The 27,682-nt window shown below is 39.0% G+C and overlaps 1 protein-coding gene across 4 annotated transcripts in view; it reads right to left on the reverse strand.

Moving 5' to 3' along the window:
- Positions 1-361: 361 nt before the first annotated feature.
- Positions 362-27,682, reverse strand: part of SPMAP2L (sperm microtubule associated protein 2 like) — a 59,235-nt gene continuing 31,914 nt past the window's right edge. For 2 of the 4 annotated variants that reach the window (XM_075997895.1, XM_075997894.1), the window contains exons 4-9: positions 26,745-26,873; positions 19,102-19,239; positions 11,224-11,338; positions 4,078-4,209; positions 2,359-2,534; positions 362-719 (exon numbers count right to left, since the gene is read on the reverse strand). In XM_075997895.1, the coding sequence (XP_075854010.1) occupies positions 605-719; positions 2,359-2,534; positions 4,078-4,209; positions 11,224-11,338; positions 19,102-19,239; positions 26,745-26,873 (805 nt within the window). In that variant the 3' untranslated portion in view covers positions 362-604. The remainder of the gene's footprint in view (positions 720-2,358; positions 2,535-4,077; positions 4,210-11,223; positions 11,339-19,101; positions 19,240-26,744; positions 26,874-27,682) is intronic. The other 2 variants (XM_075997897.1, XM_075997896.1) reach the window with 1 other exon arrangement.

Genomic DNA, 27,682 nt, shown 5'->3' on the forward strand with positions numbered 1-27,682 from the left:
TCTCTGAGTGTGAGTGAAGGGACACAGATTGGTGGAGATGTGATCATTTAAGGTAACCTGTCCCCTAAATATTAGCTACCGATTACACAGAGCATTTTGATTTTTCCAGAAGGCTTCACCGCGTCCATGTTTTTTTCTAGGTAACGAGGGAGGCTGGCAAAGTAACAGGAAGCATGATCTGTGTTCTCAGGGCTCGCTGGAGGAGGGTCTGAGGCAGGATCGGCTACCGGGGAACACGGGACTCAGGGGGAAAGGGAAAGCAAAGGCCACCAACACAAGGAAGAGCCAGTGGCTTCAGGTCAGCCGCGGTGCTGAGGCAGCCCCAGAAGGTTGCGGGGAAATAGCGAGGATCATAAGGCAGGCTCTCATTGTCCCTTTTATTGCATGCCAGAGTCCCCACATCTGCTAAACACACGACGACAGGTAGACAGGTCACAGCAGCAGTGGCTATTTGAAGATCATGGTGCTGTTTCCTGGAGATCTTTCTTTTTTTTTTTTAAGGGGACAGAATATAAACTGACAGTACCTTAATAGGGAACTAAGTCATCTTAAGTTATGTGTTCTCAATAGATAACTGGGGTCTAACGGATGTGGCTGTCTGCAGTTAACGTATAAGAGGCTGTGACAACGCCCGGACCCTCTGGGAACATTGAGCTTTCAAAGCAGACGGCTTGACGTTAAAGACCTCTGGGTCGTAGTACACAATATGCATAGGAGACCTGAAACGGGAAGAAAAGAAATCAGCCCAAAGTGAGATGAACAGAAAAGGAGACTGACATATCTCAGGCACCCACTATGTGTCAGGCACTACGACATTATCCCATTTTGATTTTCACGGCCTACTATGCTACACGGACTAGGAAATGAAGGCTCGGACAAGTGACACGAATGACCTACGGTCAAATCCAAATTTGCGTATCTGTCAGATTCCAAAGGCTCTTCTCTTTCCACAGAAAGTAAATTCTGGATGTTTCCCAGTTTTGAACTTGAGTTTTGGAATCAGACAGACCTGGGGTTGCGGCCCGCATGGATCACTCACCATAACGTAGTTTGGCAACATGAAAACAGGCCAGATAGTTCTCTGGTGGACTTGAAAAAAATCAAATTTTTGAAGTTTATCACCTTTAGCACCTAACCACCAAATAACAACTGTGCCACCAGGATAGAACCTTGATGAAGCACTCGATCATGCTCTTCTCTTCCCTTCCATGAACAGGGAATGAGCTTCATTTCATTTGGTGACTTATTTTTTTTAAGAAGGATAAACACATTCTATTTTCAACATGTTATTATATACAAACTCGCATATTTTCTTTTCCCTGAGCTCAAGACTTCTACAAGTTTTTCTGCCTCTCCTAGTTTTTCCTGATGATGCTTAAAGAGGGGGAATCGGGTGTTTACTCATCGAAGGGAACAAAATGAATCGAGGTTCGGGCAGGTTAAGAGGTCCTTCAAAAAATAAACAGGAATGAGAGGCAATTTCTTCCTTGTTAATTATATTTTCTTATCTATTTGATATAGGTCCTATAAGTACATGATGCAAAACACTGAAAAAATATAAAAGCTTAGTTAGTAAAACAATTATAAAAACTTAGTTTCCTCCTATGCCAGTTGCCTAAGCCCTCAAGGCAACCATTATTAGCAGCTTCTCATAAACTCTTCTGAGATAGTATAGACATATGCACATGAATATATGGCACAGATAATGTACTTTCTTACACAAACTACAAGATATGATATGCTCTGCTCTACAACTTGTTTCACTTAATAATATATATTAGATAACTAATTCTATATCCACACTTTCAGAGCTTTTAACATGGCCAAATTATGCTATAGCAAATGATCCATGAGGGCCCCAAACCCAGGTCTGTCTGATTCTAGAATTCAAGTTCAAAAATGAGAAACGTCCAGAATTTACTTTCTGTGGAAAGAGAAAGGCCTTTGGAATCTGACAGATATGCAAATCTGGATTTGACTGTAGATCATTCGTGTAACTTCTCTGAGCCTTCATTTTCTAGTTCTAAATTTCAATACCTCGTCCACTAAACTTTGAACAGTACATATATATACATATAAATACATATATAGTTTATATATATACTATATATAGTATATATATACATATACATGTATATATATACATATATACATGTATACATATATATGCGTATATATACACACACACATATATATATATTAAGACCACAGATTTGTCATAATAAATGTAACTGGTGAGATGTTTTAGAAATTTTTTGTATTTCTAGAATTCTTTTTATAGGCCTCGTTCTGTCAACTTTCCCCCTCTCCCCAGAGCCCCAGCCTTTCCCGTCTTACTTTAGCCTTAAATTGACATACCTTGCACTTGGATTAGCTAGCTCATAGATTCTGGGCGACACTCTGCAGTGGGTGGCGGCGTAAGACACTGGCCAGTAGGTATCCCGGATGGGGAGGTAATCCCGATGAAGAGGCTTGGGCTTGGCTAGAGCGATTGTTCGGGGGCCAGCAACGGCTTGCTTGGCGGCCAGGGCTACCTACAGTAGAAAGAAAGAGACACAAAATGTCACCAAACACCAAACACCACTCAGCAGCCCTGAAAGTGTTCAGCATTACGCTGGCATTGAGTTGTTTTGGGTTCTAAGAGTTTGGCTTTTTGCAATGTCTTTTTTCTAAAGACTTTTTTTTCTTTTTTCTTTTTTTGGAGACAGAGTCTCGCTGTGTTGCCTGGGCTAGAGTGCCGTGGCATCAGCCTAGCTCACAGCAACCTCAATCTCCTGGACTCAAACCATCCTCCTGCCTCAGTCTCCCGAGTAGCTGAGACTACAAGCATGCACCACCATGCCTGGCTAATTTTATATATATAAATATTTTTTTTTTAGTTGGCCAATTAATTTCTTTCTACTTTTAATAGAGATGGGGTCTCGCTCTTGCTCAGGGTGGTCTCAAACTCCTGAGCTCAAAAAATCCGCCCGCTTCGGGCTCCCAGAGTGCTAGGATTATAGGCATGAGCCACCACGCCTGGCCCATTTTTTTTTTTAAACTCCAAACAATGATATGGACAGATACCTATAATTCCTATTTATATACCAAAAAAACTGAGAATAAAGTCAGTTTGCCTGAGGGCAAACTGCCTGACGCTCATTTGCCTGAGTGTCACAAGGCACGTCACTTTAGCAAACTCAGAACACTCTCCCAAGGCGTGAAGGTTTTCTTCCCTGATAGAGTTCCGTATGCAATCCTCAAGTTCCCAGAGAGAGCGTAAAACTGCTTCCACCACCTTTGGCAACATGATCATGAACTATTTATTGAAAACCCAACTGCAATAGGGCACACCACGGTGGCACTCCAATTAACGGAGGGAAATGTCAAGGCACAGGGGCAGAGGAGTGAGGCCTTGTGCTGAGTGCCAAGCCTTCCACAGCAGATACCCGTGGGAACCCTGATCACAATTCCCTCGCTCGCCTTGCTCCACCCAGCTTCAAGCCCATCCCAACTTTAGTACTTTGACACGTGCTCTTCCCTTTACTGGAATATTCTCCCAGATCTCAGATCTTCACTTGGCTGACTCCTCATCACTGGGGTTTCAGCTCACACCCTCCTCCCTTAGCAAGGCCTTCCCTGACTACCAAATGCAAAGTAGGTATGCCCCTGCCCCGACAGTCACTCATTGCCTCAGTGCTATGTTCTTCAAGCACTTCTCACTATCTGACATTATCTATTTACTTGTTTGTTGTTTACTTGTCTCCCCTCATTAGCATGGAGCGCCATGCTGTTCATTGGGATCAGTGTCTGGTGCACAGTAGGTGTTCAAATACTTGTTGAATGCACATGGCTTAGGAACGTAGCCAATATCACAGAGCCAGTAGTGGCAAGGCTGGGATTTGAACACCCATGCTCTTGGCCTTCTACTCCTCTGCCTCTCTCCATAACACATGGCTAAGTCTTCCTCCCTACCGCAGATCACTCTTTCAAGATTCTCTTTTCTGATGACTCTGAGCTACGCCCTGTAGTGGCAAAATAGCACCCCAGGAGCAACCAGAGAGTGAGCCAAAGGATGTCGAAGCGGTAATGGCTTACAGGACGGATGGGCAGTTCACTTCTTTGTCTTTCATAGCACAGGCCCTCTATCTTGAGCCTTGGGTGGGCAAGGTCTACAATTCTTGGAGATGCAATAGCATGCAGGGTAGAAACTGGAATATTGGTTGCAATCTAAGGGAGAAAAATAAAACAATACCTGTAAGTATCAAATAATAAACACTGTCTAGTTCAAGATGACTAAGTCTGTGATCAGACTGCTCAGCAATCCAGCAGAAAGGGTTGAGAATCTTGGAATAACTTGTGATTATAACCGAGAGAGTCCATTTCCATCCTTCTCAAACTGGATTGAAGGGCTTCCAACCCAGCTTCTCAGGAACTTAGCTGTGAAACTAAAGATGTGGAGGAAATTGCAAACAGTGTTACATACTGACTCAGAGATAACTGGTAATGTCGATTTGTGGACTGATACACTCAGCCCAGAGGGAAGACTCAGTCCTGTCATAGAACACCATGAGGTGTAGACTCTGCTTTGTTCTTAATTATTTTTCCCCCTTGGAAATTGGAACTCACATTATCCCAAATCACCATGCTTAAATGGAATGTAAGTGGCTGTCTTCTAACTGGAATAGATCAGAAAAAGAAACCAAAGCCAATAAGAGGAGAAGCAGAACCAAAGTCTTCCATTAGACGCCCAAGTCATCCTCACTATCTTGATCGTGGTCATTTGTTCAAATTACATGGTCTTCTATTTAAATTACTTGTATTCAAACTCTAAACTCACCACAAGACTTTGAAAGGGAACATGATCAAGAACTAAAAATAAAATGGGGCTTTAACTGTGGGTGGAAATATAATACATAAGGTATTTTCCAAATTCCTTCTGTGTTGTTTAAATGATGATGATGATGATGATGATAGTTACTGACAGCATCTCACATGTACTAATTCATTTATTCCCCACCTGGGGTAGCATTTTTATTTCTATCTCTCTAATAGAGAAACCGAAGTACCGTGAGGTTCAGTAATCTGCATCAGTCTATATAGTTAATAAGGGGCAAAGCTGGGATTCAAACCGAAAGTCCTGCCTGTCTGAATAACACCACGAAGTACAGATGCATTATGAGTATCTCCTGTGAATAAAGCTTTGTCTACTATTGGGCTCTGAGAAAATCAAAGAAATACATGACAACCATTGCCTTCAATTAAAGCTTATGATCTAAAAGGAAATAAAATAATAATTCACTAATTCAATTCATTAAACAAATACTTCTTTTCCTTTTCTTTTCTTTTTTTTTTTTTTTTGAGACAGAGTCTCACTTTGTTGTCCAGGCTAGAGTGAGTGCCGTGGCGTCAGCCTAGCTCACAGCAACCTCAAACTGCTGGCCTCAAGCGATCCTTCTGCCTCAGCCTCCCGAGTAGCTGGGACTACAGGCATGCGCCACTATGCCCGGCTAATTTTTTTTATATATATATCAGTTGGCCAATTAATTTCTTTCTGTTTATAGTAGAGACGGGGTCTCGCTCTTGCTCAGGCTGGTTTTGAACTCCTGACCTTGAGCAATCCGCCCGCCTCGGCCTCCCAAGAGCTAGGATTACAGGCGTGAGCCACAGCGCCCGGCCTTCCTTTTCTTTTTGAGACAGAGTCTCACTCTGTTGCCCAGGCTAGAGTACCGTGGTGTCAGCCTAGCTCACAGCAACCTCAAACTTCCGGGCTCAAGCAATCCTCCTGCCTCAACCTCCCAAGTAGCTGGGACTACAGGCATGCGCCACCATGCCCAGCTAATTTTTTCTATGTATATTAGTTGGCCAATTAATTTCTTTCTATTTTTAGTAGAAACAGGGTCTCTCTCTCTCTTGCTCAGGCTGGTCTCGAACTCCTGAGCTCAGGCGATCCTCCCACCTCGGCCTCCCAGAGTGCTAGGATTATAGGCATGAGCCACTGCGCCCAGCCTAAACAAATATTTATTAATAAATTATCACAGACCTATAGGCAAATCATTTAGATTATTTGATACCCATAAGAGGAAAGAAATAAAGTATTTAGAGATGTCAGAGAAAAGGTGGGAGAGTCCAGAAAGATTCTCTTTTCAGGGATAATGAGACATTGGATTGGACCTTGAAGGAAGGCTCGGATTTTGATAAGTAAAGGGAGAAGGAAAGCTAGGGAGGGTGAAGGAAGGAAAGTGGAAGGGAAGAAAGACTGAGAACAGGAGCAAGGGAGCTCAGAGCAGGTAGTCTCTGGTCACAGCAGGGAGATCAGGCTTGAAATGCATTTGAAACTAGATTAGATGGTGCGGGGCATTCTTCATAGCCAAGGAAGAACCGTCAGATCTTTTCATTAGAGAAGAAGCATGATCGCAGCTGGAAATGACCCTGAGAGCAATGTATGCACAGACACAGGAAGCAGGATGGACATGAGAAAGTTGCAGCAGGATAAATACAAAGAAAAATAGGACAGGATACAATAAATACAAGGAAATCATATGTAGGCTTATGATAGTCACACTACTGAAAAACAAAGATAAAGCAAAAAGCTTGACATAGCCAGAGGAAAGGTGATTCTAAATTTTATGTGAAAATGCAAAAGACTTAAAACAGCCAAAAATAAATTTAAAAAGAACAAAAGTGGAGGACTTGAGGACTTATACTATCTTATTTTAAGAGTTATTATAAAACTATAGTAATCAAGACAGTATGATATTGATGTCAAAATAGACAAGTAAATGATTAGAACAGAATTGGAAGTGCAGAAGTGGACCTAAGGTAATTCAAGAGGGAAAAGAAAGTCTTTCATTAAATGGTGTTGGGAGGCCAGGAGCGGTGGCTCATGCCGGTAATCCTAGCACTCTGGGAGGCGGAGGCGGGAGGATTGCAAGATCAGGAGTTCAAGACCAGCCTGAGCAAGAGCGAGACCCCGACTCTACTAAAAATAGAAAGAAATTAATTGGACAACTAAAAGTATATAGAAAAAATTAGCCGGGCATGGTGGCACATGCCTGTAGTCCCAGCTACTCTGGAGGCTGAGGCAGTAGGATGGCTTGAGCCCAGGAGTTGGAGGTTGCTGTGAGCTAGGCTGATGCCATCGCACTCTAGCCTGGGCAACAGAGTGAAACTCTGTCTAAAACAAAAACATGGTGTTGGGAAAACTGGATATCCATGTGGGGAAAACCCCCACAAAACTTCAAACTCTGTCTCACATATACAACAAAAATCAATTCAAAGTGGATCATTATACATAAGCACAAAAGTAAAAATTATAAAGCTTCTAAAGGAAAATATAGAATAGCTTTACAACCTGGGAATAAACAAAGATTTCTAGTCAGTACATCAAAAGCATTAATCATAAAAGAAAAATAAAGACAAATTGAGCTTCCTCAAATTTAAAACATTTTTTCTTATTAACCACTTCAGTATGAGCATCGACTATAGTTGACAGCCACAGATGAACGTGTGCAGTGACTTTAGCCGACAGCCATGATAATGACTTCTCTAATTTTTCTTTTATCAAAATAAAATTGTGAACATTTAAAAATAACGTCATGAAAACATATATGTATATGTTACCTATTCTGATTTACATGACAAGTAAAGCTGCCTGTAAAGTCAAACAAGCTTTCAGTGCTTTCAAACTTTCCTCATCACACAAGAGCAAAACGGACTCGTCGTCAATGCACAGCACAAATTACCATGCAGACTATGAGTGCCGGCTTTGGGCAAGGTTTTGAAGCCGGTGAGCACCATACCGAAGTGGTTAAAGGATATCATTAACAAAATTAATAGGTTAGCCATAGACAGGGAGAAAATATTTGCAAATACATAACTCTGAAAAAGGACATGCATCCAGAATAAATGAATAATATTTACAAGTCATTAATAAAAGGAAAATAACCCAATTTTTCCAGTGGGCATGAGCTTTAATAAGTCAGAAAATTTTTTTACTCAAACAGATTTAGAAAATTCTAAACAAAATCTTTTAAAAACTACCACTTAACTAAATGGCAGAAGTTACAAATGCCAACAAGCACATGCTAAATATTCAATATCAGTAGCTATCCTGGATGCGAGTTAAAAACCACAATGAGATACCACTATCTCACCAAAATGGCTAATTTTGGGGGGACGAGGGACGGGGGGACAGAGTCTCACTCTGTTGCCCTGAGTAGAGTGCTGTGGCATCAGCCTAACTCACAGCAACCCCAAACTCCTGGGCTCAAGCGATCCTCCTGCCTTGGCATCCCGAAGTGCTAGGATTATAGGCGTGAGCCACCGCACCCAGCCTCATGTATAACTTTTGACTCCCCTAAAACTAGTCTAAAAATAGTCTACAGTTGCCTAGAAACCTTACTGACAACACAAACAGTCAATGAACTCATAATTTGTGTGCTATATGTATTATATAATGTATTCTTACAATAGAGTAAGCTGGAGAAAAGAAAATGTTATCAAGAAGATCATAAGGAAGAGACAATAGATTTACTATTCATTAAGTTGAAGTGGATGGACAAAAGGTCTTCATCCTTGTTTTCATGTTGAGTAGGCTGAGAAGGAGGAGGAAGAGGAAGAGGAGGAGGAGGAGGAAGGGGGGCGGTTAGTCTTGCTGTCATCGGGGGTGGGGGGGCAGAGGCAGAAGAAAATCCACAGATAAGTGGACCTGTGCAGTTCAAACCCATGTTGTTCAAGGATCAACTGTAGCTTAAATTTTTTGAAGGTGCTTAATTATCTAAGTTTGGAAACCAAATCAAACATTATTCAGGACTCCTAAAATGAATTTTTAAAAACCTGCTGGAATTATAAACAAAATAATAAAACTCACAAGCCAAACTGAAAAGCCTATGGAACAGTGATTTTTAAATTCAAAATCTTAAAAATGGGACTATTAATTATTTAAATCAAGAGCATACCTCTGAACAGTCTTTCCTGCATATAAAACCACGTCCGGGGATACTAAAAAGACTCACATCATCGGGTGTGGTCGTTTTTCTTAAGTGCCTATAAATTCTTTGATGCTTCTCTCATTGAGAGGTGGGGTTCATATCCCCACCCCCTTGAATCTGGCCAGACTTACAACTGCATCAATCAACAGCGGATGACTGCATTGATGTCACGTGACTTCTAAGGCCAAGCCATAAAAAACCATGCAGCTTCTACCTGTTCTTTTGGAAGGCTCACCTTTGAGACACTCCATCTTGGGATACTCCTTCTCAGAACACAGCTGCCCTGCTTAGAGAGGTGTAGGCCATATGAAGGTGCTCCTACAGATATTCCCAACTGAGTCTAGCCTTTATGTCATCCCAGCCTCGGTAGCACACATAGATGTTACTATGGACTGAATGTTTGTGTCCCTTCAACATTCATATGTTGAAGCCCTGTCTCTCAATGTGATGGTATTAGGAGATGGGGCCTTTGGGAGGTAATTAGCTTTAGATGAGGTCATGAGGGTGGAGCCCCATAATGGGATTAGTGTCCTTTTAAGAAAAGGAAGAGAGACAAGAGCGTGCACACCATGCTCTCTCTCTCTCTCTCTCTCTCTCTCTCTCTCTCTCTCTCAGCAAAGAAGAGGTCATGTAAGCATACAGCAAGATGGTGGCCATCTGTAAGCCAGCAAGTGGGACCTCACCAAACCGCCGGCATCTTAATCTTGAACTTCTCAGGCTCTGGAACTGTGAGAAATAAATGTCTTCTGTTTAAGCCACCCTGTCTATGGTGTTAGGTCATAGCAGCCCAAGCTAAGACAGATGTGAAGGAGCCTCTGGATGATTCCAGCCCACTACCATCTCAGACACCCAAGCCCTTACGGACTCCCTGCCCAGGCCCCAGACACCAGGGAGCAGAGATGAGCCATACTCGCTCGAGCTGCCAGAATTTCTGACTCATAAAATCCTCGAGCAGAATAAAATGGTGGTTGTTTTATGCCATTAAGTTTGGGGGTGGTTTGGTATGAAGCAACAGACACCCAGAAATGAACTTTAAGGATAGGTTCTCTGTACTGGTTCTAGATTACCTGGAATTTGTTTCCTGAGCTAATTAGATTTAAAGGCATTAATGACCCTATTGCTAGTGGTTAAAAAAAAAAAAGCCACTGCTAGTCCATGGCATGCAGTGGCAAAACTGAAAGCAAGGCTCTGTGTGACCAATAGCTGCTGCCTGAAAACATTTCAGTGAAATCAAGAAGTGTAGTAGGGTTGGTTGTTTCCAAGTGCAATGGAGAACTTAAAAGAAATGATCTGCTCAGGCCTTTAAAAATCCCACTGTAAGGTCCAGATAAGGGGCCAGAAAGCTTCTGTGACTTCCTTCAAAGAAATCCTTACCTTCTATTTTATTTTATTTTTTTTTTTGAGACAGAGTCTCACTTTGTTGCCTGGGCTAGAGTGCCATGGCATCAGCCTAGCTCACAGCAACCTCAAACTCCTGGGCTTAAGCAATCCTCCTGCCTCAGCCTCCCGAGTAGCTGGGACTACAGGCATGTGCCACCATGCCTGGCTAGTTTTTTATACAAATGTTTTTAGTTGGCCAATTAATTTCTTTCTATTTATAGTAGAGACGGGGTCTCACTCTTGCTCAGGCTGGTTTTGAACTGACCTTGAGTGATCCTCCCGCCTCGGCCTCCCAGAGCAATCCTTACCTTCTATTATCACTGGGCTGAAAATCCTAAAGACCAAACTCAAAATCTAATCCTGTGAGTGGCTGAATTACAGTGAAAATTGCGGGAACTTGTACTGTCTCTTACGTTAAAGCCTGGGCAACAATCGGAAAAGAGTGGGGGACTTGAACATTGGAAGGTGGATATATGGGCAGACTCCAGTGAAGTTGGGGACTTTAAACCCCTAAATATTGCTGAGCCTTCCATTAGAATCAGCCCATCCTCTGTCAGAGAAGGTAGCTTCCCCTTGCCTAAAGAACTTCTAATGGCTTCTCCTGATGGAGACGCCTTCCAACACACTGCTGGCCTGGCCTTCCAGCTTCTTACTGCTTCTACATCTATAGCCAGACTCAAGTCCCAGCTGCCCTAGTTCTGTTTCTCTGATTCAATCCTGATGTACTAGGCAAAGAGGAGGCTGTCAGAAAAGTTCATTTGATGAGACAGAAAAACAAACAAGAAGAAAAGGGAAATACACACCTAGAAAGAAGAGGGTAGCATGTCACCAAGTCCATCAAGAACTTCATTTTTCACACGGGCTCACTTACGTCTTTTGGAGGAAGATAGTCCGGATTTGTGCCTTTGGCTATGGAGAGTCGTAATATCCGGGGAGAAGGATCAGGGAGTTGAAGAGACCCTCTTGTTGAGTAATTGCTTGATGATCTATATGCACATGGAAACAGGAACTATCATAACTAATGGAGGAAGGGACCACTGGATTTTTCTTTGTTACAATCAACTTCCAATCAATTATATATATTTCTATCTTAGGAATCTTTTCCCACCATCACGAGTGCTCTTTCTACCAGATTGGTGTTTCTCAAAAACTTTTTTACTATGATCCCCAGTAAGAAGTTCATTTTCTACTGTGATACAGTATATGCAAATGTGTGTTTGTGTATTTTAAACAAAATTATCATGAAACGATGCTGACCCTACACAACGTATTCTGATTTTTAAAAAATTTAATTTGATTTCGCTAAGGAAAAAAACTGGAATTGATTTCATGATCCATTTTGGATGGGTGGTGGTGACCTGCTGTTTGAAAAACACCTCACTTCCTGCCAAAATCTCACGTTAAATCCCTGAAATAATAATGCCAGTCACCACTGAGTCTCCTGTATAGTGCAATTTAAGATGGTTCTCGTCATCACTCCCAACCACTTGGCCAATTTTCATAGGCTGTTTTCTCTCCCTGACCAAAAATCTACTAACCAATCAACAAACCTACAAATCTAATATGGAAAGTTTTTCTCAGATAATTATATGATTTTTCTCCAGGGGTAGACCGTTAGGTTTTGTTTTATTTTTTTGCTTGTTTGTTTTACTGGTATATAATTAACATACCATAAAATTAATCTTTTTGAAGTATATTATGTAATTCAGTGGTTTCTAGCATACTCACAAAGTTGTGCAATATCATCACTATTGAATTTCAGAACATTTTCATTAACCCAAAGAGAAACCTCATACCTATTAACACTACCCATTACCCTATCTCCCCAACCCATGGAAACCATTAATCTACTCTTGGTCTCTACAAATGTCCTTATTCTGGCAATTTCAAATAAATGGAATCATATAAATATGTAGCCTTTTGTGTCTGGCTTCCTTCACTTGGCATGTTTTGAAGACATGTATCAGTACTTCATTGCTTTTTATGGCTAAATAATATTCCATTGAATAGACTTGCCATATTTTATTTATCCATTCATCCACTGAACACTTCATTTGCTGCCAGTTTATGGTATTATGAATAATGCTGCCATGAATATTTGTGGACAAGTTTTTGTGTGAACATGTTCCAATTCTTTTGCGTATATGCCTAGGAGTCGAATCGCTGGATCACGTGATAACTCCATGTTTTACTCTTTGAGGAATTGCCAAACTGTTTTCCATACCAGCTACACCATTCTATGCTCCCACCAGCAATGTACAAGGGTTTCCATTCCTCCACATCTTTGGCAATACATGTTATTTTCTATTTACTTTTTACTTATTATTGTTGCCATTCTTGTAAGTGTGAAGTGGTATCTCATCGTGATTTTAATTTGCATTGCCAGGGTGACGAATGACGTTGAGCAACTTTTCATGTGCTTCTTGTCCATTCATATATCTTCTTTGGAGAAATGTTTATTCAAACCCTTTGCCCATTTTAAAAATTGGGTTATTTGATTTTTATTGTACAGTTTTCAGGACTTCTTACATATATATTCTGAGTACTGGTCCCTTATCAAATGTATGATATGCAAATATTTTTTCCCATTTTGGGATTTGTCTTTTCACTCTCTTGGTAGTGTCTGATGCACAAAAGTTACTTTTGATAAAAATCCAATTTATTTTTTCTTTTGTCACATGTGCTTTTGGTGTCCTATCTAAGAAACTGTTGCCTAATTAAAGACCACAGAAATCTATGCCTGTGTCTCCTTCTAAGAGTTTTATAGTTTTATCTCTTATCTTTAGGTCTGTGATCAATTTTGAATTAATTCTTTTTGTGTATGGTATGTGAAGCAGTGGTCCAACTTCATTCTTTTGCACATGGATGTCCAGCTATCTCAGCACCATTTGTTGAAAAGACTTATTTTCCTCATTAAAAATGGGATGTCTTGATGCCCTTGCCAAAATTCAATCAGGGCCAGGTGCAGTGGCTCCCAGCACTCTAGGGAGCCGAGGCAGGAGAACTGCTTGAGGCCAAGAGTTCAAGACCAGCCTGGCCAATATAGTGAGACACCACCCTAAAATAATTTTTAAATTAGCCAGGTGTGTTGGTATGTGCTTATAGTCCTAGCTACTTGGTAGGCTGAGATGGAAGGATTACTTGAGCCTAAGAGTTCTAGGTTACAGTGAGCTATGATTGGGCCACTGCACTCCAGCCAGGGCAACAGAGTAAGACCCTGTCTCTAAAAAAATAAATAGATAAATAAAAATTCAATTGACCATAATTAAGGGTTTATTTCTGGACTATCAATTCTATTCCATTGATCTTGGATTCTGCACCTTCCTGAACTCATTTAAGAGCTCTAATCATTTTCATACAGATTCCTTAAGATTTTCTATATACAAGATAATGTCATTTGTAAATAGAGATAGTTTTAATTCTTCCTTTCCAATCTGGATGCCTTTTATTTCTTTTTCTTGCCTAATTCCCTGGGTAGAATCTCCAGTATGACATTGAATACAAGTAGTAAGAGCTGACAACTTTGTCTTATTCCTGATCTTAGGAAGGAAGTATTCAGTCTCTCAACATTAGTTATGTTAGCTGTGGGTTTCTTATATCTTTATCCAGGTTGAGGAAGTTCCCTTCTATGCCTAGTTGAGTATTTTTATCATGAAAGTGTGTTGAATTTTGTCAAATGCTTTGTTGGGGTCTGTTGAGATGATCATGTAGTTTTCATTTTTTTCATTCCATTAATTTGGTACATTACATTGATTTTAGTATTTTGAAGCCAATGTATTCTTGTATTCCTGGGATAAAGCCAATTTGATCATGGTGTATAATTATATTTTTTATTTTGTTGGAGTTGATTTGTTAGTGTTTTAGTATGAATTGTTACATGTATATTTATATTTAGTTTAATAGTACAGTATTTGGGTGTGGATTTTTGCATAAATATTCATAAGATATATTGGTCCGTAGTTTTCTTATCTTGTAATGCCCTTTTTTAGTTTTGGTATCAGGGGAATACAGACCTCATAGATGAGTTGGAAAGTGTCTTTTTTTTTTTTTTAATGGTTCTGAAAGAGATTCTCTAAATAGTTCATAGAATTCACGAATAAAGCCATCTGGTCCTGAGCTATTATTTGTGGGAAATTTTTAAATTATTAATTCAATCTCTTTCCTTGTTATAGGTCTGTTGCAATTTTCTCTCTTCTTGAGGCGATTTTGATAGTTTGTCTTTACAGAAATTTGTTCATTTCATCTAGGTTATTTAATGTATTGGCCTTACAATTGTTGAGAGTAAAGCCTTTTTATTTTTATAAGGTTAGTAGTAATATCTCCTCTTTTGAAAATGACCCCTTAGAAAGGTACCCTCTTTTTTCTTACCTGATTTTAGTAATCTGAGTCTTCTCTCTTTTTGTCTTGGTTAATTTAGTTAAAGGTTTGTCAATTTTGTTGATCTTTTCAAAGAACTAACTTTTGGAGTTTGTTGATTTTCTCTGTTTTTAGTCTCTATTTCATTTATTTCTACTCTAATCTTTGTTATTTCTTCCCTTCTGCTTGTTTTGAGTGAGTTAGCTTTGAAAGGTGAAGTTATAATTTGAGATCTTTTTTCTTTTTTAATATAGCCATTCCTAGGTATAAATTTCCCACTAAGCACTACTTTAGCTGCATCTCATAAATTTTGGTATGCTTTCATTTTTATTCATATCAAAGTGATTTCTTCTTTGAGCCACTGGTTATTTACGAGTGTATTTAAATACACATATTTTTGAATTTCCAAATTTCCTTCTGCTGTTGGTTTCTAATTACATTCCATTGTGGTCAGAGAACTAATTTTGTATGAATTTAATGCTTCTAAATTTATTGAGACTTGTTATTGATCTATCCTAGAGAATGTTCCACGTGCAGCTGAGAAGAATGTGTATTCTGCTGTTATTGAGTGGAGTGTTCTACAGAGGCATGTTAGCTGTACTTGGTGTATAGTGTTGCTCAAGGCTTCTCTTCTTATTGATCTTCTGCTTGTTATTCTACCCATTGTTGGAAGTGAGATATTGAAGTGTTCAGCTATTATTGTTGAATTGTCTATTTCTCCCTTTAATTCTTTTTTTTTTTTTTTTTTTTGAGACAGAGTCTCCCTTGTTGCCCAGGCTAGAGTGAGTGCCGTGGCGTCAGCCTAGCTCACAGCAACCTCAAACTCCTGGGCTCAAGCAATCCTCCTGCCTCAGCCTCCAGAGTAGCTGGGACTACAGGCATGCGCCACCATGCCCGGCTAATTTTTTCTATATATATTAGTTGGCCAATTAATTTCTTTCTATTTATAGTAGAGATGAGGTCTCGCTCTTGCTCAGGCTGGTTTTGAACTCCTGACCTTGAGCAATCCACCCGTCTCGGCCTCCCAGAGAGCTAGGATTACAGGCATGAGCCACCACGCCCGGCCCTCCCTTTAATTCTTTATCAGGTTATTGCTGCATATATTTTGGGGCTCTGTTGTTAGGTGCAAGTATGTTTATAATTGTTATATGTTTCTTAATGGATTGACACTTTTATCATACGAAATGTCTTTCGCTGTCTCTAGTAAAAATGTTTGTCTGAAAGCCTATATTGCCTGATATCAGTATAGCCAGCCACTCCAGCTCTTTTTTTAGTTGGTTTACATGATATATCTTTTTCTATCCTTTTATGTTCAACCTATTTGTTTCTCTGAATCTCAAGTATGTATCTTATAGACAGCATATAGTTGAGTACATGTTTTTTCATGCATTCTGTCCATCCTTGCCTTTCGATTGGAATGTTCAGTTCATTTAGATTGATGTAATTACTGATAAGGTAACATTTATGCCTGCCATTTTTCCACTTGTCTTCTATGTGTTACATCTTTTTTGTTTCTCTATTCCTCCATTCCTTTCTTCTTTTGTGTTAGACATTTTCTAGTATACCATTTGAATTCTCTTGTTATTTATTTTCCTATATTTAAAATTGTATCTTACACATTGCCCTGTATATTTTATAATAATCTAGCTCTGATTAATACCAAATTAATTAGTATAGTATATAATAATTTTGCTCCTATATAGCTATATCCCCTTCTCAACCTTTGTGCTTTTTTAAATACATTGTATGCCCATCAAAGTAGATTTATAATCATTGCTTTATGTAGTTGTCTTTTAAATCGAGTAAGGGAGAATAACATTTGCAAACAAAAAATACATTTACACTGTCTTTTATTTTTACCTATATAGTTAACTCTATTGGTGTCCTTGATTCCTTGATGTGGATTTGAGTTATTTTCTAGTGTCCTTTCATTTCAGCCTGAAGGACTCTTTTTTGTATTTTTTATAGAGTAGGTCTGCTGGTGACAAATTCTCTCAGTTTTTGTTTATCTGAGAATGTCTTAATTTCACCTTCATTTTTGAAGGATAGTGCTGGATACAGTATTCTTGAATGATAGTATTTTTCTTTCAGTGCTTCAAATAGTCCCACTGCCTTCTGGCCTCCATGGTTTCTGATGAGAAATCACTTGTTGAACCTATTGCAGATCCCTTGTATGTGATGAGTTGCTTCGTTCTTGCTGTAAAGATTCTCTCTTTGTCTTTGACTGTTTGATCATGATGTGTCAAGCTGTGGATCTCTCTGAGTTTATCCTACTTAGAGTATGTTGAGTTTCTTGGATGTGTAATGTTTTTCATCAAATCTAAGGTGCTTCTACCATTATTTCTTCAAATATTCTGCTCCTTTCTCTCTCTCCTCTTCTACTGGATTCCCATTATGGCTGTGTCAATACTTTTGATGGTGTCCCCCCCAGGTCTCTGTTTGTTTTACTTCACTCCTTTTCCTTTATGTTCTTCAGACTTGCTAATCTCAAATGACCTGTCTTTAAGTTTGTTGCTTCTTTCTTCTGCCTGCTCAAATCTGCTATTGAATTAAGCCCCAGTAGTGAATCAGCTAAAATACATCATAAAGTCCAAGCTCATGCAGTACATTCATTGGAGAGCCCTGTGTGTCTTCACTAAGCACTTGTGTTTTTTTTCCCCTCACACAATTCTAACAAGCTTGGTTATCTGTTTCCAATTCACAGGAGACCAAATAAGAGGCTAGCTAAGACTATTCCCTTGACAAAAAAAGAAGCAACAGGAAAACTGTAAGAAACAAATATTTCATAAACTGAAAGCATTAAAAGTCAGACTGTTTAGCCTAGGGAAAAACTGTACTTCATATTTAAACAGCGCCTTGGTGGGTTTCTGTATTAAAGCATTATATAATAGTTGAGGTTCATGATAAAGATCTTAAACCAACACATAATAGTTACATGTATGTTCAGTAGCAGAAAAGCCTACTTAGGAAAACAGGGAAACATAAACTTTCAAAAATACAAAACATTTTAGCACTCAAGGGGGATTCACTTATATAAAATATCAAACTGAGATCTCTCAAAAAGTGATGATAGAGAAATAAAGTATTCTTTTGTTTATAACTATAGATATATAATTACCAAATGTATATGTATATTTTAAACAAATTAGCAATTTTATTGAATGAATTGATAAATAAATAAATGAAAAAAAAATTTTTTTAGCTACCTCCACCTAGATTTCAAAGTGGGAGGAATTAGACCTCTTTTGTTGTTGTTTGTTTTTTGCAAAATGTCCCTCATTTCAATTGGGCCTCCTTTCACAGGATTCTGTGATGGAGATGACCCAGTTTGTCCAGTTTAACCTCTCTCTGTGTGTAGGAATCTTCTGTAAAAATCCATATAAAGTCATCATTCCAGTGTGGGCTTGAAAAGTTTCAGAGCTTAGCATGGCCCTGTGGTTCACTTTTCTAGATAATAGTTTCCATTTACTGCATAACTAGTCAGAAAGATTTTCCTACATTTAGCTGATGTCTGATGCCCTGTAAATATTCTACTTCTAGTTCTAGGATCAACATAAAGTAATCTTACTACTACCTCTTCTTCCTCTTTCAGATGCTAATTCTTTAAACTTTTGAACATAGCTGTCACTGCTTCCTTGGTCTCTTTTCTAAACTAAACGTGTCATTTCTCTTAACTATTTTTCATGTAACATACTTTTCAGAAGCCTCAACATTTCATTTACCTCCTTTTGAATATTATCAAATTTGTTATCAGTTTCTTAAGGTATAACATCAAAAACTGGACATATATACCTGATGTGTTCTGAATAAAGTAGCATATAATAATATTATCACCTCCCTATAATTGTACACTGTACACATTCAACTAATGCAACCTAACACTGAATCTGCTTTTCTAAAAATCACATCACACTCTTAGTTCCCATAAGAAAGGCATCACTCAGCTGCCTTTTAAAGACAAGGAGAAATTCTTTAAGCTCTTAACATATCAGAAAAAGAAGAAGAAAAAAAAAAGAATGAAAAAAATTTAAAGACGAGAAATTCAGCATTCAAAGCAAAAGGAAGAGCATCTACACAGTCACAGAGACATAAGAGAACGTCAAGTTCTACAAATTGCAAAAGTCTGTGATGTTTTATTTGTACATTTCCTTTCAATTGACTGACGACAGTAAGGTTTAGTGTGAATTTTAGCTTCACCATAATTTGAGTCAAATATAATTGCTGAGGATGATCTTCTGATTACCTACAATTGCTACACATATTTGATTTTTTACCGGACACTTTGGAACACAAGTGTACTCTTGAAAATTGCACACACTAAAATTAGAAAAACAACACTATGACATTTAACCTAATTAAATTAGAATTTACGGAAATTCTCAAAATACTCTACCTATCTGGTAGATACTGTCTTTTGAATCTGTTGGGCTGTGCCAGCCTCTGGATCCTTTTGGAGGGTCGGCTAACCAGTGCAGATGGGGGGATTGCCCAAATTACAGACCCTCTTCCACAGCTGTAGTAATATTGAGCCCTGCAAGTTGTAGAAGAGAAAAAAATTGAATGTAACAACATGAATTCAAGTTATTACAGTATTTTCCAACACTGATCTCCAGGCCTAGGGGAACAGGTATGACAGTTTACCTTTTTTTATTTTTTATTTTTTTGGGACAGAGTCTTACTCTGTTGCCCAGGCTAGAGTGCCCTGGCGTCAGTCTAGCTCACAGCAACCTCAAACTCCTGGGCTCAAGCAATCCTGCTGCTTCAGCCTCCCAAGTAGCTGGGACTACAGGCATATGCCACCAGGTCTGGCTAATATTTTCTCTATATATTTTTAGTTGTCCAGATAATTTCTTTCTATTTTTAGTAGAGATGGGGTCTCGCTATTGCTCAGGCTGGTCTCGAACTCCTGAGCTCAAGTAATCCTCCCGCTTCGGCCTCCCAGAGTGCTAGGATTATAGGCATTAGCCACCACATCCAGCCAGTTTATCTCTTTATAGATAAGCTAATGTCCATATGAGCAGAAATTAATTGCTTTAGAATTGGTTAAGTTTTAGCCATCAAGTTTTCCATTGGCTTCCATTATTCTACTCAAAACAGAGAAGGTTCTGGAATAAATTACATCTTCTAAATAGACCAAAATTTATATTGATGTAAAGACAATATATGCTGCTTTCAAACCTAAACATTCCCTTTAGCATCCATATAAATAATTAAATTTGTTACTATATTTTTAGTTTAGAGGATGAATGATATTGATACTTTGTGTTAAGGAACTCTGAGTTTAGGGATAAATTCTACCTGATCATGCGCATAGACTATTTAATCATTCATGGAGCTTGTTAACTAAGATTTGATTTAGGATAAGTAACAATATTGTTCTTCTTATCACCCCTGCCCCTCCCTCTTTCCTTATCAAAATATATTATATCACCAAATGAAAAAGGAAGGGTCATTGACTGCTTTAGACCTGGTGTTAACTCAGATTGTGGCCCACTTCTGCTTCTATTATTTTCCAAAGGACTTTTGTTCATTTAGGATGGGATCCGCATCCCTCTGCCCAAGCCTCCATCTGCATTTAAGCCTGTGTCCTCCTTGCTTATGACCACCCAGGATTGCAGCCTGTCTACACTACCATGCATCTGTTTTTAGAGGGTGGGGACTGCCTAGCCCTGGCTCCACTGCCTGGCTGAACTGACTCAGCCACCCCCACCCACACACACAGCCTAGCTGACACAGGCCTGAAACCTCCAACACTTACCTGGGATTAGACTTTTGCAGGAAATGGCAGCTTGGCTTGGGAATTGGAGACATGATGGAAAAGGTGATTTTGAGCAATGGGGCGCTTCAGAGAGATTAGACTCAGGGAAGGGGAGCACAGTGGGCAGGAAGAAGAGGGGATTAAGCAGCCAATGAGCAGCACAAAGGCAAGATGTGCCTGGAGAGCAGGGTGAAGGGTAAAGGCCCAGGCAGTGGGTGAGAGGTACAAAAAAAGGAAGATGGGAGGATGACAGAGACAAAAGTCATTCTAGCATTCTCTCCAGTGGGAATGGCAAACACCAACTACCAGGAAAACATGTACTGACCATAATACTTATATCTTATTGCTGCCAATACCTAGAAGTACGTGGATGTTCTAGAAAATGGAGAACATAATACATTTTATTATGGTTATGAAGATTAAATAGAAGTATATATGTCATTTTATAATTTACAAAGCACTATTGAGATGATTTTTATGAATGAACTTGTATATTTCTTGTAAATTTCATATGTGCTTACCTTTTCCTTACAGATATTGCAAAGGAATAGAATGCACCGCTGCTGCCTTCGTGTGCTTCTCCCCTCCCACAGCCATCCGTGCATCCAAGTCTCAGAAAAGATGCATCACAGCTGAAGGGGGCTGGAAAGGTCTTTTTACCCTTGGGACACTAAACAAACTGTGTTGTGTACCTGCATGTTGACTGTGACCCATCACAAGGTCAGCTGTGGAGTTTTGATGCACAAAAAGTTTCAGATTTTTGAAGCATTTCAAACTTCGGATTTTTTTTTTTTTTTTTTTTTTGAGACAGAATCTTGCTTTGTTGCCCAGGCTAGAGTGAGTGCCGTGGCATCAGCCTAGCTCACAGCAACCTCAATCTCCTGGGCTTAAGCAATCCTGCTGCCTCAGCCTCCCGAGTAGCTTAGACTACAGGCATGTGCCACCATGCCCAGCTAATTTTTTGTTATTATACTTTTAGTTGGTCAATTAGTTTCTTTCTATTTTTAGGAGTCTCGCTCAGGCTGGTTTCGAACTCCTGACTTTGAGGGATCCACCCGCCTCGGCTTCCCAGAGTGCTAGGATTACAGGCATGAGCCACCATGCCCGGCCCAGATTTTTGGATTAGAGGTGCTCAACCTGTAATTCTAAACTTGCATGCATGTAAGAACAGAGCTTCAAAGTACACGGCCGGAACGGTGGCTCATGCCTGTAATCTTAGCACTCTGGGAGGCCGAGGCGGGTGGATTGCTCGAGGTCAGGAGTTCGAAACCAGCCTGAGCAAGAGCAAGACCCCGTCTCTACTATAAATAGAAAGAAATTAATTGCCCAACTAATATATATAGAAAAAAAGAATTAGCAGGGCATGGTGGCGCATGCCAGTAGTCCCAGCTACTCGGGAGGCTGAGGCAGCAGGATCGCTTGAGCCCAGGAGTTGGAGGTTACTGTGAGCTAGGCTGACGCCATGGCACTCTAGCCTGGGCAACAAAGCAAGACTCTGTCTCAAAAAAAAAGTACATACAGCAAAAACTGATAGGACTTCAAGGAGAAATAGAAAAATCCACAATTATGGTAAAAAATTTTAATACTCCATGTCAATAACTGATAGAACAAGTAAGGAAAAAGATCAGTAGGATATAGAAGACTACAACTACCAACCAACTTGGCCTAAGTGACATTTATAGAATACTTGTCCATTAACGGCAAAGTACATATTCTTTGCAAATGCACATGAAACATTTATCAAGATAAACCATATTCTAGGACATAAATAAGTCTCAATAATTTTGAAAATATTGAAATCATGCAAAGTATGTTCTCTAACCATAATGGGATTAAATTAGAAATCGATAAGAAAATATCTGGAAAAAATCCCCCATGTATTTCGGAAACTAAATAATATACATCTAATATTCATGGCTCAAACATGATATCAGAGGGGATATTAGAAAGTATTTTTAACTGAATAAAAATGAAAACACAACATGTCAACATTTGGGAAATGCAGCCAATGAAATACTTAGAAGAAAATGCATAACACTAATGACTATATTAGACAAGAAGAAAGGTCTCTAGTCAATGATCTCAGTTTCTACCTTAAGAAACCAGAAAAAGAGCAAATAAAACCTAAAGGAAGAAGAAGAAAGGAAATAATAAAGATCAGAGGAGAAATCAACGAAATAGGAAATAGTAAAATAAGATAGGAAATCAATAAAACAAAACATTGATAAACCTCTAGCCAGAATGATCCGCAAAAAAGAGAGAATGAGAGGGGAGATCATCACTCGAGATTGGACAGATATTAAAATGAAAATAAAAGGCCGGGTCAGTGGCTCTCTCCTGTAATCCTAGCACTCTGGGAGGCCGAGACGGGCGGATTGCTCGAAGGTCAGGAGTTCGAAACCAGCCTGAGCAAGAGCGAGACCCCGTTTCTACTATAAATAGAAAGAAATTAATTGACCAACTAATATATATAGAAAAAATTAGCTGGGCATGGTGGTGCATGCCTGTAGTCCCAGCTACTTGGGAGGCTGAGGCAGGAGGATCGCTTGAGCTCAGGAGATTGAGGTTGCTGTGAGCTAGGCTGATGCCACGGCACTCACTCTAGCCTGGACAACAAAGCGAGACTCTGTCTCAAAAAAAATTAAAATAAAAATAAAATGAAAATAAAAGAACACATGATTTGGACTCTAGGATGAAAAAAAAAATAAAAGTAAATATTTTTTTTAAAATAAAAAATTTAAAAAAAAAAGAACACATGAACAGCTTTATGGAAATCAATTTTAAAACTTAGATGAAATGAACAAATTATTTGAAAGACACATATTACTAATGCTCATTTTAAAAGAAATAGGTCATCTGAATAGCTCTGTATCTGTTAAACAAATTGAATTGATAGTTAAAAACCTTCCCACCAAAAAACTCCAGGCCCAGATGACTTCACTCGAGAATTCCACCAATTTAAAGAAAACACAAATATCAATTCTATACACTTTCCAACTGATTCTATCAGGATGGATTACCATAACACCAAAAACAAAGATATTACAACAACAACAACAAAAAAAAAAACAACTATAGACCAATGTCCCTCATGAACACAGATGCAAAAATTCTAAACTTTTGTTGGAGCACACACATGCTCAGTTTACATAATGTCTATGGCTATTTTCAATCTATAATGGTAAAGTTGGGTAGACTATAGGGCTAACTTTACTATCTGGCCTTTTCTAGAAAAAAATTGTGGACTTTTGAACAAAGTCGTATGTTGAAAGAGATAGAGAAATAGCCACCTTCTCTTGGAAACCAAATTTCAAGTAAATAATAGTATCTTCACCTTTTTCTTGTTTCTTTAACCTCCCTCACTGCCTGTACCCATCCCTCCCCTCCCCTACAAACTTTTCTCAGAGGGCCAGTCCAGCTAAAAAGCTCAGTCACTCAACTAACATGCACCAAAAGCAAATCAGAAATATGTATCAAAAACCTTAACAACATTCTTACCTTTAGATATAGAAGTTGATTCATGTAATCAAACTCAGGGGTATAATTCAAAATTCATTAAATTTCATGCACAAATAAGTTCATTCACAACAGTGTTATATATGGTTCAAAAAGTTGGAAATATACTAAATCTCTAACCATAGAAAAATTATCTGTTCAATATATTATCTACTCTTCCTAAAAAAAAGGTGGAAAGATTTTTTAAGCATAAAAAAGCACTGCATAAACTATATATTTATTATTTCAAAATCTTAAGTAGGCTATATATTAAAATATGCACATATACAAAAAAGACTAGAAGAAAATATGACAAATATGAGTGGTTTCTCTGAATTGTAGGCCTATGGGAGATTTTTGTGGCCTTTTAAAATATATCCTATATATAGAGTATAGAATTAAGCATAATAAATAAAGATATAAAGGAGAAGTCTAAAATATTTAATATGAAGCAAATGTGATGTACACATACCATGAAGGTGGTTTTAGATATCACTTGAGTGAATTTAGAGGAAAGGGATGGTATTTTAAGAGTTATATTAGGCACATGTCAGTTTAAATACAAATACTGAATAAATAATATAATGGTACACAAATATGGCAGCTTGCAAAGGTAGTGCATTAATGGCTCAAGTTTTGGGAATGTACCTTACAAGAGGATTTAACCAGAAGGAAAACACATACACAAACACACAAATACTAAAGATTCCTTTTGCTTAAAATATAGATATATGCAAATATATGCATAATTTTTTTCCTGGAAGAAATTTTAGGAAGAGGGACTAGGAATATGTAAGATTCAGCTTTTCTTTTTCTCCTCTTCAATCCCTCCCAAGTAAATATAATCTCTTCTTTTTTTGAACTCCAAAAAAAAAACATTTCTTTTTTGGCTTTCTTACTTATTACTTTACATGCACGTCCCCATAATAGATGATAAGCCCCATAAAAGTGATAATTATGTCTTACTTGGCTTTGCCCCTGTGATATGGTTTGGATGTGCTTTGTTTGTCTCCACCAAAAGTTAGGTTGAAATTTGATCCCCAATGTGGTGGTGTGGGGAGGTAGGGCGCAGTGGGAGGTGTCTGGGTCTTGAGGTGATCCCTCCTAAGTGAGTTCTCACTCTTCCTCCTAAGTGAGTTCTCACTCTCCCAAGACTGGATTAGTTCTCACCGGAATGTTCCTAAGAGACTGGGTTGTTATAAAGCCAGGATGCCCCTTGCCTTTTGCCTCTTCCCACGTGTGTGCTTCCCCTTTGACTTTCTCCTCTATGTTAGACAACATGAAAACAACATGAAAATCTCTCACCAGAAACCGAGCAGAAGTGCACCAAGCTTTTTGTACTTCCCAGCCCGCAGAACTGTGAGCTAAATAACCCTGTTTTCTCTACAAATTACCCAGCGTCAGGTATTCTGTTATAACAACACCAAATGGACTAAGACACCCTGCAGTATCTATCACAATATATTTGCTGAATCAAATTTAATGGTAATGTGTCACCAAACATAATGGTATAAGTCACCAACCATACAAGGACCATTCATATGTCTTCTACAAAGAAAATGAAATAATGTACCACTGGGATTCTCTTGTTCACACAAATAAAGTAATCTTCATTAAGGAAATTGTTGAATTCATATTCTTGAATAAACTTTTAAAAGCAAATAAATATACCAACACCTCAGCCTGTAAATATCATTCTGAAATAAAAAATCCAATTCAATCAATATTAGATTTAAAAGTAATTCTAGGCTAAAGCAAGAGGATTGCTTGAGGTCAGGAGTTCAAGACCAGTCTAAGCAAGAACAAGATCCTGTCTCTACAAAAATAGAAAAATTAGCCAGGCCTGGTGGTGCACAGCTCTAGTCCCAGCTACTTGGGAGGTTGAGGCAGGAAGATTGCTTGAGCCCAGGAGTTTGAGGTTGCAGTGAGCTATGATGACGCCACTGCACTCCAGCCTGGGTGACAGAGCAAGACCTTGTCTCAAAACAATAATAATGGTTAAAAAAAAAATAAATAAAAGTAGTTCTGTTTCAAACATGTTGAGTTGGAGGTTCCTGCGGTACCATCCCACGGGGGAATCCAGTATTTGTGAGAAAGGAGAGAGATGTAGGCTGGGGATAAAGACATGGCGGTCATCACCACCAGGAGGAAAGCAAAATCCATGTGAGAGGACAATGCACCCCCATGGGGAGAGTTCCCAGCAGGAAGGGAGAGAAGCCAAGGATGGGCCGCTGACAAAGAAAGAAGAACCCACAAAGGAGATTGAGAGGGCAGGTGAGGAAGACAGGTGGGAAGGCAGGACAGAGCGTGTCACTGAAGCCAAGGTGAGAACTTACAGGAGGCAGTGGCCTGTCCTGTGAGGGAGTCTGAACAGGGGATTTAAGGTATCCCTTCAACTTCTAAAGTGTCTTTAATCCCAAAATTGGGGATACTAACTTGAAAAATTAATGGCTTCTGCAGGATTCTTCAAAGATATCTTGAACAGACATTTTCCTAACTATAGAAGAATCCTTGTAAAATATCCTCATTTTATTAAAAAACAAAAATCCTCATAAGCCAAAGTATTCATAGATGTTATGAATGTACAATAGCTAAATATTAGATTTTCCTCTGGAAAAGTCTGCCTGTGGCATCAGATTAGAAACAAGTATGGAATCCCTAATCATCAGTCAATTTGACTGCAGATTGGACAGTTTGTGGTATTTAGATAAAAGGACTGGGTCCTATGTTCATTTTCCCTAAAGACTCCTGATCAAGCAACCTGGTAACACACGCACGCTAACCTGTTAGGTATGTAGAGGCAGGAGACTTTCTTGTGCTGTGCAAGGTCTTCAAGCCTTTGGGTCAGCTGAGCCTGCAAAGCACCCTGGGAAACAGGGCGAATCGAATCCTGATTTCCCCACAACAGTTGTCTGTTAAGAAGCATAAAAATAAAATGACAAGAAAGTCACTGCTAACACAAATCTAAGAGATCTAAGAAAGCTCTTAACAGCTTCTATACTGATTTGCTTTCATTTCGAGAACTATTTCTAACACAGAACTTTTGAATTTCCAGGTATCAGAAATGGATAAACTCTAATATTTATGGAAGTGAAAAATAAGAATATAAGAAGATTGTTTTATCTATTGTCTTAAAACATGGTGACCAAAAATGAACCTATTAGAGATTAGTCCTGTTTCTGCCACCAAGTAAACACTGTCATGTTTATACTCAGGTTGTCGTAAAATGGGCGTGCCAACTACACTATGCTCCCATGTTGGGTGAATCCCTGTACCAAGTGGTCAGAAAATAAAATAGTGACAGAATACTATTAATAGCTCCCTTTGTGAAATACTCACCACGTGCCAGACACTGTGCTAAGTACTTTACAGACATCAGATCATCTAGTCTCAACGGCCCTATGAAATAGTTATGGTCGCTGTGCAGGAGATGAACAGAAAAGGAGAAATCAGCGCACAATTAACCTGGAAAGGCTTCATGGAAGAAAGTAAAAGGCACAGACGGCCAGAAATGAGCCACATTCCATGTTGGGGTCACAGTGGGAAATGGGAACGATCGGCTCTTAAACCAGGAATGTTTTGGTGGAAGTGGCAAGACCTGTTGAGAGGTAATTAAGTAACATCGCTGGAATGGGTGAGGAGGGCAGAAGAAGGCCTTGAAACTAAGGAGGAAGAAACAGGTATCTCAGTAATCAACTTTGTACGTAATCCATTTTGCCAA

Source organism: Microcebus murinus, chromosome 26, assembly GCF_040939455.1.
Source record: "Microcebus murinus isolate Inina chromosome 26, M.murinus_Inina_mat1.0, whole genome shotgun sequence".
Taxonomy (NCBI): Eukaryota; Metazoa; Chordata; class Mammalia; order Primates; family Cheirogaleidae; genus Microcebus; species Microcebus murinus.